This window comes from Brassica napus, chromosome A10, assembly GCF_020379485.1.
Source record: "Brassica napus cultivar Da-Ae chromosome A10, Da-Ae, whole genome shotgun sequence".
In the NCBI taxonomy this organism is placed as follows: domain Eukaryota; kingdom Viridiplantae; phylum Streptophyta; class Magnoliopsida; order Brassicales; family Brassicaceae; genus Brassica; species Brassica napus.
In genome coordinates this window covers 14,130,507-14,147,067 of record NC_063443.1, presented here as the reverse complement: position 1 = coordinate 14,147,067, position 16,561 = coordinate 14,130,507, and the positions used below count along the sequence as shown (strand labels likewise).

The following is a 16,561-nucleotide window of genomic DNA, read 5'->3' as shown; positions in this document are numbered from 1 at the left end:
GATTTAGAATTTAAAATTTAGGGTTTAGAGTTTCGCTGGAAGCGTTAACGTAGTTAAAATTAGCATTTTTATTTTTTGTAGCTATTTATTATTTAATTTAATATTTTTTAATTAATAATTTATGTGGAAATTTGATTGGTTCTAATGGGTGAGGTGAATTTAAAGGTTCACCCTAGGGGGTGAACCCAGTTCTGTCCTTTAAATTACGTGTACTTCCGCAAAAAGAGGGTATTTTATATGCAAAAAAATAAACATGTATATTTGGAAATTTGGAGAAATGTCGGTGGATCCTGCTGGATAGTTTACATTTAAGCACTGCTCAAGTATTGATATAAGAGATTCATGTGGTGGCTACTTCAATATTATTCTTATACTTTTTTTCCAAAAAAGTTAGTTGACTTCTTATATCTGAACATAATATAGCAATATATGAATATATGATAAATTCTTGGTTGGATCGTGAAATTTAGATAAACAAATACAGCATGAATAAGTAATAACCATCGTATGTTAAGTTTAACTTCATAAATACATAAACGACGGTATCATTGTATGGAAGCTATCTCTCCTGTACTTTTTAAAAGATTGCTTCCATCTATTTTTTGGGTAGATTTGTGTTTTGCTTCTCTTGACAGTTTGTTTTGGCTGTAGGAGCTGTATATGGCATGTCTTTTGGTAGCTTGTGGTGACCGTTCCTTTTCTCCGATCTTTCCCCCTCGTTTAGGTTTTTCTACTTATGGTTCCATTTCATTGTCTCATTCACTGTTTGGTTTCGTTTCATGCATTTCACTATCATTATATGTTTTGTAATTGCTATCCAGGGCCGTGCCTGAGTAAAAGTCAATCAAGCATATGCTTGGGGCCTTGAACAATTATATGAATATTAGGGGCCAAATCCTAACAAAAACTACTAAGTGGCTAGGTTGGTTATGTACATACTAGAAGTAGATAAGGTACCCCAGTTCGATTCTTCCCCATAACATTTTAAATTTTCATAATTTTGAGGGGCTAAATTAATAATTGGGTTTTAGGGTCTAACATTCTCAGGCACGGCCCTGTAATGTTATCACAAATTTAGTTTTTGTATAATATTTTAACAAAAACGATTATCGAAAACTTAACTCATTGCTTATCTAGATAACTTTTGACAACTAACCCAGCTTGAGCTAAGTTCGGAATTCTAAAACACGTTTCCACAACCAAAACAACACAAGCTTATTCTAGCTCTTTAAGGCTCAATAAAAAAGATACTCCTTCTATTTCATAATATTGATAGTTTTAACTAAAAGCACAAAGATTAAAAAAGTTGTTATTTTTAAAAAAATATTGTTTAATACATAGCTTAGAAATACAGTATCCACTTTTAGATTATTAGGTTAAAATGATATTAGATAGATGATGTGTATGACTGATGTTTAAAAGTAAGTAGATAATGAAAATGTTGGGAAAGAGAAGAAAAATAGATGTCTCAGGTCCCTACTTCTCATAGGTCTTATTTGTAAATATGCTTTTTGTCGATTAATAAATTTCAAATTTCAACAAAAAGAAAATAAAAAGATAAAAAAATTGCAAGTCTCACAATTATTAATAAATGTACGAAATTCTTATACATTTGGGTAATATTAACTTATAAGAAAGGAAAATAAACTTGACATTTAAAAGAACATGTTGATAGTTTTATTCAAATTTTTGATTGGAACACAAGTAAAAGCTGAAATGGCAAAGAGGATCTCTTAATGTCATGTGTGATTGATTTTATTTCTGGAAAGACTACTTGGAGCAGCCAATGTTATGGAGCACGAGTGGGTCACTAAAAGCCATTCGCGTGGTGCTTAAATCGAATTCGATCAAATAGTTTTGAAGCTGATGTGTCCCAATGACCATGGACTCATTAGGTTTATTTCCTCCATCGACGAATGCCAAACAAATAACCGTCTCCGACACTCTCTCTACCATATTCGCACCTTGAAACCTCCACTTCACCTCCCTTCCATTCCCTGGCAGTCCAATCTCCATCACTGACACATCCATGTTCTTCGCTGAAGCGCCTTCTTCGAAGCAATGTTTAAATGGCGCATGTCCTGTGGTCTCAGACATTCCTATTTTCTGTCAAAACAAATATCAAAACCCAAACAAAGATGAGATTAGTAGACTTGATATATATAATACTCAGGATGTTTTAAAATTGTCCATATAAATTAAGAAAACATTTTTTTACATTTTCTAAACAAAAATATCATTAAACATTTTTTCTTACATTTTCTAAACAAAAACATCATTAACTATCACCTAATTATAATTTGACCAATAATGAAATATACAACAAAATACAGCATCAAAACTTTAATAAATTTTAATCTGAAAATATTATATAATATTGAACAAAAAGTTACCTCTAAAACGGGAGTATTTGAAATCGAATATTAAAAAAAAAATCAAAATTTTCAGTTCATTAGATAAAAAGTTTAATTATATAAATACCTTCTTTTTGGTATAAAATGTTGAGTATATAAATAAATACCTTTGCTTTTAGCATAAAAGACTGAGCAAGAGCATTGTAGATATCGGTTTGTAGTACGGTGTAAGGAACCACTGTACTGAGCTGGGCTCCGCCCTCAAGCAAACTTGGGTCCAACGTTAAAGAAACTCCGTCAACGTAGATCGACGTAACGGAGACTAGATATTTTCCCGAGTCGATTTTCAACGGCGTCAAAGTCATCGGAACGGGGTTACTCCCACCGAACGAATGGGTGCCGATATAGAAGTACCCGAGGCCGCGGCCGGAAGAAGGCAAGCAGAGAGCAAACTTGGGGATGATGTTATACGCTGACGCAATCTCTCTCCAGAACGGGAACTCTCCCGGAGAAAGAGCCACAACTCCGGCGATGCGAGGGGCCATGCCTTGGAGGTATTTCTCGACGGCGCAGGAGAATGTGAAGCGGCGGGAAGGAGCTATGGAGATTGGTTTTCCGCTTTGTGTAGTGAAGATGGTGGCGTTGTCTTGAACTACACGGCCCGTGGCCACTGCGGTGTTTTTACCTAGAGGCCTTGGTTGCGTGTAAAGACAGGTGTTTGTGACGTCGCAGCCATTGCCGGGGATTGATTTGCAGGTGGAGCTCTTGCAACTGACGGCGTGGAGTGATGATAATAATCTGATTTTGCGGCAGTTGAGCCCAGTGGCGGATCTAGAACAGCATTTAACCGGGGACACATAAATTTTTTTACTATATTTTATAACTAGATGGGAGCACTGGCCTTGATTAATCTTAATTGCTTAAAGAAAATGAAGAATGAGACGGGGCACGTGACCCCGTACGTCTCTTATTGCATCCGCCCCTGGTTGAGCCACGTTAGGTTGGTTCCGAGATCGAGTAGGAGGTTAACGGGAGACGACATTCCGCCGGCTCCGATATTGACAGTGGTGTAGAATTGTTTGGTGGGTTCGTCTTTGGTGACCGGAATAAGGTATTGGGCTTCTGATATCAGAGTTATGGCTGCAAACATGGAGACGAAGACGATGAGGTGAGTAAGGCCACCCATCTTTGTGTTTTCTAGGTTTTTTTTTGTTTTGTGATTGTTTGTTTGAGATGAAGATGACTATTGGAGATGTATGGTATTTATAGATGTAAAATAAACTTTGTATCAAAGAAAATGAAAATATTTTAGTTTTATAGTATTAAGGGATATGTATCCCACATTGGAAAATCAATGGGACATTAAGTAATATATAAAGGGTTAGAGCCAATCCACTAATTGCCAATTGGTTTTGAGTTGGAAGCCCATAATAAACCGAATCTAACATATAGTACTATTCTTTAATGTTTTGAGCACGTTGAATATGTTTTCTAGTGTTTACTATTTTACTAGCACTCCCGTAAAAAGAGACTGTTATGCATATAATATATATACGCGTGACAACAGCTAGATTATATTTGAACAATTTGAGAAGTGTCGGTGGATCCTTCAGGATATAACTTAATTCTAGTTTCTAAGTTATAACATACTTGGTGTAGTTACAAACTTACAATGTGTGTCTTTAGATTTTTGTATTGATTATCCTAAACCAACTAACCAAGTGTTATTTACGGAGGCTTAAAACAAAAAGGGTTTAGTGGATTTGATTATAAGACACTTACATATTTCTCTGCATCACTTTTAAACAGTAGACCACAACAACAAGAAGAAAACGAAGACTTGTTTCTTTATGCATGTACTGGGCTTTTTCTTAGACTTGTAGCTTGGGACTGTAATACATGGGTTATTGCTGTGGATCAGCAAATGAATCTAGTGACCATAATGTTTTCTGCAACAAGTCATTGACGATATACTTAATTTTAATATCGAACATGTACTAGTACTGGTCTATATCGCCAACAAATTTCATAAAATCCACTAAAACTCTAGTAAAATTAATACCTTAAAATCGCAACAATTTCATAAAAGCCACTAAAAATAGTAACTGGAACTGCTTATCAAATGATGTGCTATATATGTGTATATTTTTATTAGTATGATTACTAATAACTAAATGGTCAGATGCTATAAAAAAAATATATGTAGCAATTCCCATGAGATTTTCTGTCGAGACGGTAATAATTAAAATTCATAATGGGTTTATAATATGTATGCGATGAATGATACCTGCACCACATGGTTCACGTGATGTATGTCTATTTTATTACTTATTTATTATGATTACTATCTGGCCAACGTACATAGAGATGCTAAAAAGTATATGAAGGAACCCATATATGAGATTTTATGTCGAGATAGTAGTAGTTAAAAACTTAAAATACAGAAAGTGTGCGATTAATGATATCTAGACCACATGGTGATGAAATCTTCTATCTCGACTTCGCGGAAGCCCTACAAATTATATGTTTTCAAATCTGTATATTATCTATTTCGGGTAAATTGTGGATTAGTTAAACATTTTCGTACTTACCCATGCATGGTTTCAATGATTAATAATAGCTAATTAATTTAAAGCATTTTTACTGGAAGGTTTTCATGTGGATATTTTTTTAAAACAAATGTTAGAAATGAAGAGTTTCTCACTGAAAAGTGAAAATATAGCCGTCACCGAGATCTATGGCCAAGGCTACGGTGAGTGGAGAGCCAGTGTTGTATAAATTTACTTTCCTGATTAGAGAAAATGATTATAGTAGTAACTATAGTGGAAGTAATCATGTATTTTATTGTAATAAAGTTCTCTAAGCTTTTTATTTTTGTTATTTCCCATGAAGAAATCACTATTATAGAAACTTTTAGTATTTGATTATAGATTATTTAGTTTAAAATGATATCAGGTAGCTTACGGGTATGACACATATTTAAATAAGAAAATGTTCGAAATAGAAGAAAATAAATTATTTATATTTTTGATTTTCATGTCTAATTTTTGTAAAAACAAAAACCTAAAAATTTGCAAGTCTCACAATTATTCGTAAATGTGCGAAATTCTTAAAACTTTACACAAATAAACGATATATTAAGAGAAACTAATGATAATTTGATTAATTTTTTTGATTGGAGCACAAGTAAAAGCTGAAATGACAAAGACTATCTCTTCATGTCATGTGTGCTTGATTCTATTTCCGGGAAGGTCACATGGAGCAGCTGAAGGATATGGAGCAAAAGTGAGTCAACTAACAGTTTTAAGCGTGGTGCTAAAATAGAATTCGGTCATATATTCTGAAGTTGATGTGTCCAATGACCATCGACTCATTAAGCTTCTTTCCCCATCGACGAACGCCAAATAAACCACCGTTTCCAATACTTTCACCACCGTATTAGTACCGTAAAACCTCCACTTTTCCTCTCCTGCCCTCCCTGGCAGCCCAATCTCGATCACCGGTACGTTCATGAACTTCTTCATGTTTGTCTAGGAACCACCTTCTTCGAAGAAATGTTTAAATGGCGCAGGTCTAGGGAAGTTCACTGATATTTTTAATGTGAAGTTCTAAGCATTAGATTAGTAATATGTTTCATATCTAGTATCAGTGTTTAGATATTCCGATTTAAAAACATTTTTCCATCCTAAAGATATTTTGAATACAAGACACAATAGAACTAACCCTTTTTACTACCACTATTTGTTCATCAGTTTAAGAAATAAGAATTATCTTGTTGCTTAAGCGTAAGAGATTGAGCAAGAGCATTGTAGATATCGGTTTGTAGAACGGTCTAAGGAACCACCGTGCTGAGCTTGGCTCCGTCCTCAAGCAAACTTGGGTTCAACGGTTAAGGAACTTCGTCAACGTAGATTGACATGACGGAGATTAGGTGATCAGATCCAACGATTCTAAACGGTGTAATAGTTGAAGGGACCACTAAAACTATTACTGCCGATATAGAAATGACGGGTGCCAGAAGAAGCAAACAGAGAGCAAATCTCATGTACTTGTTAAACGTTGTATCCTGGGATTTTGATTGCATAGAACCGTTACACTACGGTCAACTAAAGAATTAACGAAAGAGCATTTCGCCTCCACACGAAATCTTCGTCCATCGTATTTTGATATCAAGTAATGTATATTTTATTTATGTTTTATCATATAACAAATTACTACTCTTTTCCTCAAAGACTATTGTTTTGAGATTTTTAGTTGTTTCACAAAGATTGTTATTTTGTGTTTTCAATGTAACTTTATAGTTTATTTCTGACAAATTCTAGTTTAGGATCAAAGTAAATTAAGTTTTATTGATGAATAAGCTTGGTTTATATACCAAGATAAGCAAAGCTACAATAGGAAGTCATAAAAGCCAACATGGAATAGGAAAAACATATAAAATCCTTATCTAAACTTGATTCGAATTATACTCCAATAATTTCTTCATTTTATCCATGTTGATTAAGGCACTTTTTCTAAATTATCTATTAAAATAAGATTATTTTTTATATTATAACTTTATAAAATGTGTGAAAACTCCAAAATAACAATCGTTGTGGAACGGAAGAAATATTCGGTTTGTCATATTGTAGAAATCATGGTCCTGCAGTTGCTTGGGTGCAACACTCTCTCTTGAATCTCTTATTAACCAATTAAAAATCTCTTTGTCCTTGGTGACAATCTAAAATTCTTTCCTTCTCCATTGTTCTTGCAAATTAAGAAGCTTTTTAAAACGATTTCTATTCCAAATGCACTTGTATCTCTTTTATTGAGTGCTAAAGAAAGAATAAGCTTTGTTATCTAGAAGAGTTAGGTCTCATGAGTTATCAAGATGAGCAATGAATTAATATTTCTGGCAATTTGAAGGCATTGCCATGGTCTCCGTATCGTGTTTCTTATGAGAATTGAATATAGCGTCAACTTACTTTATATGTGGATTATCAGAGGAATCTAGAGACCATATTGTTTTTCTGCAAGAAGGCATAGACAATATACAAAATTTAAAACGCACATAAACTATTGGGTATATCGCCATATAAATTTTATACGAGACTCATTTTATGTATGAGCCCAATCTCACAACTCTGTTATTCTGAGTACCAATTAAAAGTTGCCACATGGACTTTGTAACTCTACCAAACCAACTTAACTCCAGTTGGCGAAGTAGGCATAAACCTTTACACGAGTACGAATATTCGCAAAAAAAAAACGAAAAAAACTGATCTTCACACGTGCCAAAACTCCTCTAATCGTTTCTTTTTCTTTTTTAATAAATGGATAAACATTGACCAAAAAGAAAAAAAGGTCCCCACAAATCCGCAAAACGACACGCAGTCTACTCAGCACTTACCTCAATCTAACCAATCCTTATCGGTTCACATTCGCTCTCCCAATCTTAAAAACCAGCGTCGGCCCACCGCATCTCAGATTCAAACCAGAACCTAACTAATCCTTTAAAACCAACCGTCTTCATCCATTTCCTCCCCCCACTCAATCACACTTCTAATGGCTTCTTGTCTTAATCTCTTCCTCTTCTCCTTCCTTTCCGTTGTATTCATTTCAAATTCGCAGATATCTGATTCCCTTAACGGCGTCGTTTTCCCTGTTACTCGCGACCTACATACCGGTCAATACATCGCACAGATTCTTCTCGGCGACTCGTCGGAGCCCGTCAAGCTCGTCGTTGATCTCTCCGGTTCGCTTCTATGGTTCGATTGTTCCTCGGGACATGTTTCCTCTTCTCGGAGTCTTGTCTCCGGGAGCTCTAGCGGCTGCCTGAAGGCGAAGGTCGGGGACGAGCGAGTATCGCGTAACGCGGAGTGCGATTTGCTTGTGAGAAACGGCGCCGTTGGTATCGCGGCGAGAGGAGAGCTTGCAAGAGACGTCTTGTCATTTGGATCTGTTTCTTCTCCGGCAACCGTTGACGTACTCTTCGCTTGTGCTCCTCCGTGGCTCCTACGTGGGCTCGCTAGTGGGGCCCAAGGAGTATTGGGCCTAGGAAAGGCCCAGATCTCTCTTCCCTCGCAACTCGCCGCGGAAACTAACGAACGACGTCGTTTAACGCTTTTCCTGTCGCAGTCGAACGGCGTCGTCTCAACGAGTTCGGTTGAAGATGTTTTCGGAGTTGCCGCGTCTAAAGCCTTGGTCTACACTCCGCTGTCAACCGGCTCGAGTGGCAGTTACGTGATTAACGTTAAATCAATCAGAGTCGACGGTAAAAGGCTCTCCGTGGATGGTCCGTTGTCTGTGGAACTAAGCACGGTGGTCCCTTACACGATGCTGGAGAGCTCTGTCTACGCGGTGTTTGCAGAAGCGTATAATAAAGCTGCGACTAAAGCTAAGTCGGTAGCACCGTTCAGTCTCTGCTTCACGTCTTCGAGTGAGGTAGATTTCCCGGCGGTTGATCTGTCACTGCAGAGCGAGATGGTGAGGTGGAGGATTCAGGGGAGGAATCTAATGGTGGATGTTGGTGGTGGAGTCCGATGCTTGGGTATTGTTGACGGCGGGTCGAGCCTGGTCAGCCCGATTATAATGGGCGGGCTTCAGTTAGAAGGCTTTGTATTGGACTTTGATTTGGGTAACTCGATGTTGGGATTCGGACAAAGAACACGCTCTACTTCAGATTCCTTGCAACCAGAATCCTTGTAGTAAAACAAACTAGTTTAACTCGTAGATATTCTCAGTTTTGCTCTCTTTGTTTGTGTGTTTGTTAAGATACCTTTTTCTCTGTAAGCAACTACGCATTTACACTAATATATCTTCAGAGCTTAGTATCTGCTTTAGTTTCTCAAATCTTCAAAGAAACCAAAAAAAATACAAGCATAAGGTTGTTGGATAACAAATTCAAACAAAGTGTGTATAGCTTTCGACTAAGCAAGGAAATAATTAAGAAGGATGAAACAAAATACAGAGGCAAAGGAGCCAGCAAGGAAGATGAACCATACCTATGTATAGATATGTAGCACTCTTCCATGCCCATAACGACTCTAACCATGTCCAAAACTCTCCTCCGAGACCCAACCCCACGAGCCCTTCTCCTATCAATCCCTTAGAGATTGCGAAAAACATGACCGGGAACCCAATGGTCACCAATACCATGCTGCACAACGCACGCACCAGGCTCTTAACACGTCTGGATCTCAAATCGGGTCTTATAGGACGAACCATTAGACACATTGGCACTAGTAGCAAAGCTCCAATCTCTGCGGTGGCGAAATTGATTATTGACATGAGGCATAGACCGATGAAGGCAGCTGAGATGGTCACTGATTTCAAGACAGCCCAGTTGGTTCCATGGAGGCGAGAGGAGAAGGGAGAGCAACCCGGGACTGTGACAAAGGTTATAAGGAGAAGCGAAGAAGATGTAGTGGCCCATATGATGGAGCGGTTTGTTGGAGATTGTTCTCCCGGTACTTGACAGATTAAATATGGAAGCAGTGTGACGATGAAACCTAACAGGTGCAAAGCAAAGACCTGTTTAGCTGCGTCTAGCCACTTCCATGACTTGAGGTTTTCGGCAGGGTTTTGAGTGGTACATCCATCAATGTATAAAGAGGCAGCAACCATAGGAAGAGGGGCTACAAGAAGAGCAAAGGCGATCATGTAGACTCCTACAGAGATAAATTTGCCTGGGGAAGTTAATAGGTAAAGGAAAAACGATTGATGGAACTTCTCAAGGAGATTGTTCACTGATCTTATAGTTCCTTCAAGTAACCTGCGTTTAAAGAGCAAGCACAGAGTTATCATCCAACACTAATAGAGAGGAAGTAGCATGATTTATTGTAGTCATTTCGCAATACAAGACTCGGATAAATAAGCAGAGGAAGGTATGTGGAGTAAAAAGATGGCAAATATGAAGGCGAGGACTTACTGGGCACCTCGCAGACAGAACTCGTGTTGTCTTCCCTTACTGTCGGGAGGAAATCTAGGTGAAACTTTCAAAGTAATTGCATCAACTTGATAATCACGGAAAGCTCCATGAGGACCAGTAGGGATACCAAGGGCCTGATGAGAATGAACAAAGAAAATAATGAAACTTTACAATCTATTAAGGGCACATAACATTATAAACTTTACCTGGGAATAGAGTGAACTTGCTAGTGTAGCACTGCCTTCAAGATAATCTGCGGCTGGGATACCAAACTTCCAGTCAGGATTTAACGAACGAGCCACTTTTCCAACAGCTTCAAATATTTCCCCAACAGTCTTCAGCCAACTAGAGGAGAGTAAAGATACAACCTTCTCCACCTTAACATAAAAGCCCTGCCTGTGCACCGCTAAGTAATTCACAACATTGATGAGGTCGAGGTTTGGCATCTGCCCATTAGATGCCTCTGCGTAGATACTTAGCGTGTCCTCGAACCTTTCGCTTCTACCATCAACCTTCACAACCAAAGCAGCAGCCACCGTTCCAGCCCGTCTGAAGCTGTCAGATGGATTAAGCTCGTCGCACTTGGACAAGTCAGAGACTTCAAACGAAGGTGTGTGGTATTCAGTTAACCATGCGGCAACAGGTCTATAGTCTCCATAACGAGAATCAGCAACAAGCCATATAATGTCTTTGGAAAGCCAGGTAACTCTAGCGAGCAAGGAGAATAAAGAACTGGCAATGCCTAAAGACAAAGCCTCGTAATCTCCACCATTTAAGAAATCATAGGGAGTGACCAGGACAATAGACTCTTTTCCATCACCACGAGGGGCTCTTATAATCCCAGCAACGTTGACGCCATAAGCAGCACAACTGACGTTCCCTAGATTTGTATATGAAGCAGGACCGGAGAAGAAGTGCAGTGGGTGAAAGTGGTTCCCTTCAGGCTGGAACTTTTGATAAGAAACTTCAGCACCCATTTCTAACATGTAGTTTCCAATGAGCCTCTGAACTTCACTAGAAAAAAAAAGTCACACAAAAAAAGAGAATCAATAAATTACTTGGGTAAAGAACAAAACAAGAGACTGTCACTGGTAATCTGGAAAGAAACATGGACTATGTGCATTCATTCCTTGACAGAAGAAGTATACCAAAGAGCTATTCCGTTGTTTTTCCTCATAATGTTGGAGAAAGCATTATAATGGAGCAAAGACTTACACACCCTGGCCTTCATGATTCAGTCTGAAGCTCTTAATGTCATTCACCAGTTTGCTTCCATCAGAAACATCCCGATGAGAGAGCATAGACCTTGCAGAGCCTGAAGAAAATGTTCCGAAAAAAAAAAAAAACGTAAATTAACCACTAAACAACAAAACACACATCTTTCAACAGTGTTGATGAACCCTCTGAAATATTCGAATTATACAGAGCCAAAATATCATTATTAAGACATATACATTTGACTCTCTCTTGTTCTCATCTACAATTAACAGTCATAAGGAAACCAAAGCATGAGATTAAGAGACGCACAAACCTGGCATTAGAGCATTCTCGGAGATGTAAGTGTTCTTTGCAAGCAGCGGTAACAGCAGCAGCGCCATAACCCCAGCAGCAGAGAAAACCACACTATAACGCCATCAGAGGAGCACCAATGAACAAAGCAGAGTCAAAACATAGAAACCAAAAGACATTGTGAAGCAAAATGATGGCGGAAACAAGTCACCTGAAGACGGGACTGTGAGAGATGAGGAAAATTCCCAGCTGAACAATCGGTCTCGGTTTGATCTTCGGAGATCCATCATCGGTCTTCACCTCCTCCTCCTCCTTATCCCGATTCTCCGTCGCCATGATCCACAGATCTCCGATCAGTTCCCAGAATGGTGCTAGTCAAAATGCGATCTCCGGCGATTATCGAATGGCTTGGGGAATTTAGACGGCGGACTCGGACCGGGTCGACCCGATTATGATTAGTGGGCTTTAAGTTAAAGCCTTTGTCTATTGGGTTTGATTTGGGTAATTTCGCTAACGGGCTTTATTTGATTTTGGTTATTTCATGCAAATAATTATTTTTGTGCACAAGTATTTTCCCGAAGGAAAAATAAGTTGGACACAGTCAATAGTGGGCCAGACTAGGTTATGATCGCATCAAAGGAAAATAATACAAACAGCCAAAAAACATGATGAAAAATCGTGATACGATCGAAAAAAAGAAAATAGTATTTACATATGAAGTGTTTTGTGGAGTGCGTTAGTGATTGACAGCAGATATAAAAGCTAAGGTGATCGAGATGGGTGACCATTTTGCCTATGTATCACTGAATCAACGATGGTCCAATAATAATTCTTTAGTTTGTATGATACGGAATTGCTTTGAAATATCTATGAGTCATCATATTCAAAATATTTAATGTCAGCAACAAAAATCGTCCCTAGCGGAAACAATATCCTAATGGAGTAATTGTTCGTTTATTTTTATTTTTCATATTATTATTTTTAATGTTCGTTTAATCTTTAATGTAAACATGACATTGTAACGTGTACATGTTTTTATTGGGGGTGGTAAATTCATGTACTTTGTAGTTATAAACATAATATTAGCTTATGACAGATGGCTCTACTGTAACACCTAGGTGACTATATCATATGAGTTTCCGTAATATAGAATAACATGGAAAGCTCTTTTTCAAACAAACATTTTCCAGAGGTTTCTTATATGGTTAAATATATAAAATAATGTTCTAACTTTTTTTTTTTTGTCAGCTAAAATAATGTTCTAACAAATGACACAAAATGACATGTTACTACTATCATGTTGGATAATAGTGAGTAGCAAAAGAAGATAGAACTAAAAGCTTATATATATCATACGAGATACCATCTTGGTTTCAAGTAGTTTTTGGAAATTCTGTAAAGATAATAATGCAAAACAATATCAAAGTCGTTTTCAGCTTTTGTAGTTCCCACTCCCATGTCCATGGTTGCCATTGCTCACGTATTTATTTATTTATACTTTCTATAAATTATTTCTTATGATGAGATAAGAAACTAATGCAACTTGTTCCTTGTTTAGTATTTTTATTTATATAAAAACTAATTATGTATTATGTTAACATCAATAAAACAAAATGATAACGTCAGTCATTGATTCTCACTATTATCAATATTCCTCTTGATTTCAGAGTACAATTTTAAGAATTTAGTTTGCATCTGAGAGAAAAGTCAAAATATACTACATGACAATAATTTAATCATCCAAATTCGTGGCCACTGTCCACTGGAAATGTCAAATAGGACCTGTGATAAGAACAATGTCTAAATCGAAATTCGACGAATTGTATGTTGCCATGTATCAAATGAGGTATGTTTTGAGTTATAAGAGAATAAACGAATTATATTGGAGGCTTTCTCATTCGTTTTGTTAATGTAAGGATGTTTGGTAGAGTTGATTCAATTAAACAGTTAATGCAATTATGGTATGATATAAATGGTCTGGTTAAGTGGTGTCTCTGGTCCATACTGTGGTCTCTGATATTTGGCACGAAATAGATATAACTATTGTTACACATTTCATGGTTGTTTGTTGTCACCAAACCTTTTACTTTGTGTTATGGGTTTCCACTGTTTGCGCGTGTCATTTTCTTAACCAATTAATGGTAGTATTCTTCAGCAACTCACCCATCTTTGTATTCAACCGAGGGCTTAAATTTTATTGGAGTTTGATTATTGTTTAGGTTACGTAATTTGGAGGAAAACAAAAATAGTTACAAAGTAAGTTGGGTTGGTTATGTGTGCAAACAGTTAGTGCATAAGGTTGTGTATGTTGTTCTACAGCGAACCTTGTGGATCAATCTACGTACTGCTCAATCTACGTACTGCTAAAGTATGAAATCTTGAGTTTGCTTGTCCAGTGAGTAGATATATATGGTTGGTTTAAGGTAGTCCAATAGTTTTATATTTATTTATCAACTTTTCGATATTCTTAATAATCTAGAAAAAATCACTATGTAACGGGACTGGTTAGTTTATAGATTTATAGATCATCTTCAACTCACCTCTATTTTCATTTCTATATTTTTCTTTAAAATACAGAAATTCTGTTATAGAGGTGAATTTTTTCTAATGTACTATAATAGAGTTTTTTTATTTATAGGAGAAAATATAGAAAATTATTATTTTATTTCTAAATATATAACAAAAATGTAAAATTTCTCTATATTTTTTTCTAAATAGAGGAAATTTATTATAGAGTATGCATTGGAGCAAATCCACCTCTATAATAAAGATTTCTATTTTAGAATAAAATATAAAAATGTAAATTGGAAATTCTCTTATAACTTAGTACAACCTCCACAGAAGCAGTAATCTATGATTAATGGTTGATTATTTGATTTAAAGTTGTCAAATATCGGATTCTTATTAGTTCAATTTTTTCTCCAATAGAAACCTTATAGTCTTCTCGTTCTCTCTCTCGCTGTTGTATCTTCTTTCGAATCTCAATTTTCCAGCGATCTGCTAATATAATATATTTAAAATTATTCTCATTGTAAAATATTTAAGGAGAATAAATTACAAAACCACATATTAACTGGTAGGAAATGTGCTAGGGGTGGGCACTTTACCCGATATCTGAAGTGGCACCCGAACCCGATCCGAAAAACCCGAACCGAAATCCGAACCGAAGTAGCAAAATACCCGAACGGGTATTGAATAAGGAGAGATTGGATACCCGAACCCGAACGGATAATACCCGAACCCGAATGGATATCCGAAGATAACCGAACATATGTATAATTAACCTTATATTTCTAGTTTACATCTCTCATTTTATATAAAATATTTATATTGATACTACACATACTTTAAGTTCATATGATATACATACAATTACGGAAAAAAATGATTTGTTACTCACTTAAAATGCATGTCAAGTTTTTTATTTCAAAAATTAACAAAAAGTTACATCCAAAATTAAAAAAAAATAACTAAATTAATGTCTTTTTAGTTTTAAAATGTTATGTCCAAATCTATTAACCATTCAATCTATTAAAAATAAAAAAATTAGTTAATTGAAAGTTATATTTTTAAATACAAAAAATTTGAGAAATGAAAATTTTAGTTTTTTTTTTCAAAATCTAAATATCCGAACCCGATCCGAAATAACCGAATCCGAACTAAAAATACCTGAACCCGACCCGAAGTACAGAAATACCCGAACGGGTTCTACACCTCTATACCGAAATACCCGAAAATCCGAAATACCCGATCTAAACCCGAACGGATACCCGAACGCCCACCCCTAAAATGTGCAAAGGTAAATTCACTAAAAGGCAGTGGGCCAAGCACTAAAACAAAACAATGGGCGTCCCACTGTTCTAACATTCTTAATATTCTTTTTTTCCCACTGTCAACACATATTCTGTTTTAATGATATCTTATATATTAAAACAAAAGTCACAACCTTCATTCATGTGTGATTTTTTTTTAAGACTTAATGAATATATTACTATAAAGTCATGTTACATTTAATCCTTAATCTTATCATTTCAATTTTGGACATACTAGAAATTTTTATTGGTCTTGATAATTGAATTTAAACAATAGAAGATCCATTAGATTTATAGATAATATAAATTAAATAGATATAATTTAATGTTGTAATATTATACCTCCATATGTTAAATATTTAAATATTTGTCGATGTTAACTTTTAAAGTTCTAAAGATTTTTTTTTAAATAACAAAAATCATATTATCTAACAATGATTAATCTTTAATACTTTAAATCAATGAAAACAAAATTTAAACTACATACTTTATTTTAAAAATTAAACAAAAACTAAATGTTTAATTATTTACTCGATAATATAAATCTATGAATCAAAATTTTATCTTTTAAAAACTTTCTAAATTTGTGAAATGTTACAATATCTTTGAATATGACAATAAAATAATATTTTACAAATCTTTATATATAGAAGAAGATACAAATACATGTGAAAGATTCTATATAGTTATGATTTTAATAATGAAATAATAATTCGAAAATATATATAAGAGAAGATACAAATACATATGAAAGTTTGAAACAATCTATTCAATGAAAAAATATACCGTATATTTATTATGTTTTAAAAATTGATAGACACATATATACTATGATATATATCAAATTTAGAAATGAAAACAAAATGTTTATATAAAAATAAATAAAAACAAAAACCCGCGCGGTTGCGCGGATCTAGATCTAGTTTTACTTAAGTTGGGTTTTTGTTTTTATAAAAAAAGCTGAAACTGAAACTACA

At 35.7% G+C, this 16,561-nt stretch overlaps 3 protein-coding genes across 5 annotated transcripts; 1 reads left to right on the top strand and 2 right to left on the bottom strand.

Annotated features, from left to right (window-relative positions):
• Window positions 1-1,433: 1,433 nt before the first annotated feature.
• On the bottom strand, window positions 1,434-4,546 carry LOC106355971 (probable aspartic proteinase GIP1). The gene is made up of 3 exons (XM_048743149.1): window positions 3,348-4,546; window positions 2,522-3,174; window positions 1,434-2,106 (listed from the first exon to the last, which is right to left on the bottom strand). The coding sequence occupies exons 1-3, from the start codon at window positions 3,538-3,540 to the stop codon at window positions 1,771-1,773; spliced, it is 1,182 nt and encodes a 393-aa protein (XP_048599106.1). The 5' UTR covers window positions 3,541-4,546; the 3' UTR covers window positions 1,434-1,770.
• Window positions 4,547-7,704: 3,158 nt separating this feature from the next.
• Window positions 7,705-9,175, top strand: LOC106433652 (probable aspartic proteinase GIP2). Its single transcript, XM_013874480.3, has one exon. The coding sequence runs from the start codon at window positions 7,899-7,901 to the stop codon at window positions 9,039-9,041; it is 1,143 nt and encodes a 380-aa protein (XP_013729934.2). The 5' UTR covers window positions 7,705-7,898; the 3' UTR covers window positions 9,042-9,175.
• On the bottom strand, window positions 9,151-12,242 carry LOC111206267 (glycosylphosphatidylinositol anchor attachment 1 protein-like). 3 transcript variants are annotated; one of them, XM_022702771.2, is made up of 6 exons: window positions 11,984-12,242; window positions 11,795-11,886; window positions 11,479-11,578; window positions 10,470-11,277; window positions 10,264-10,397; window positions 9,151-10,107 (listed from the first exon to the last, which is right to left on the bottom strand). In XM_022702771.2, the coding sequence occupies exons 1-6, from the start codon at window positions 12,106-12,108 to the stop codon at window positions 9,279-9,281; spliced, it is 2,088 nt and encodes a 695-aa protein (XP_022558492.2). In that variant the 5' UTR covers window positions 12,109-12,242; the 3' UTR covers window positions 9,151-9,278. The 3 variants fall into 3 exon arrangements, with proteins under 3 accessions (XP_022558492.2, XP_048599103.1, XP_048599104.1); XM_048743146.1 differs by having other exon boundaries at window positions 11,412-11,578; window positions 11,984-12,002; XM_048743147.1 differs by lacking the exon at window positions 11,984-12,242 and having other exon boundaries at window positions 11,483-11,578.
• Window positions 12,243-16,561: the final 4,319 nt, after the last annotated feature.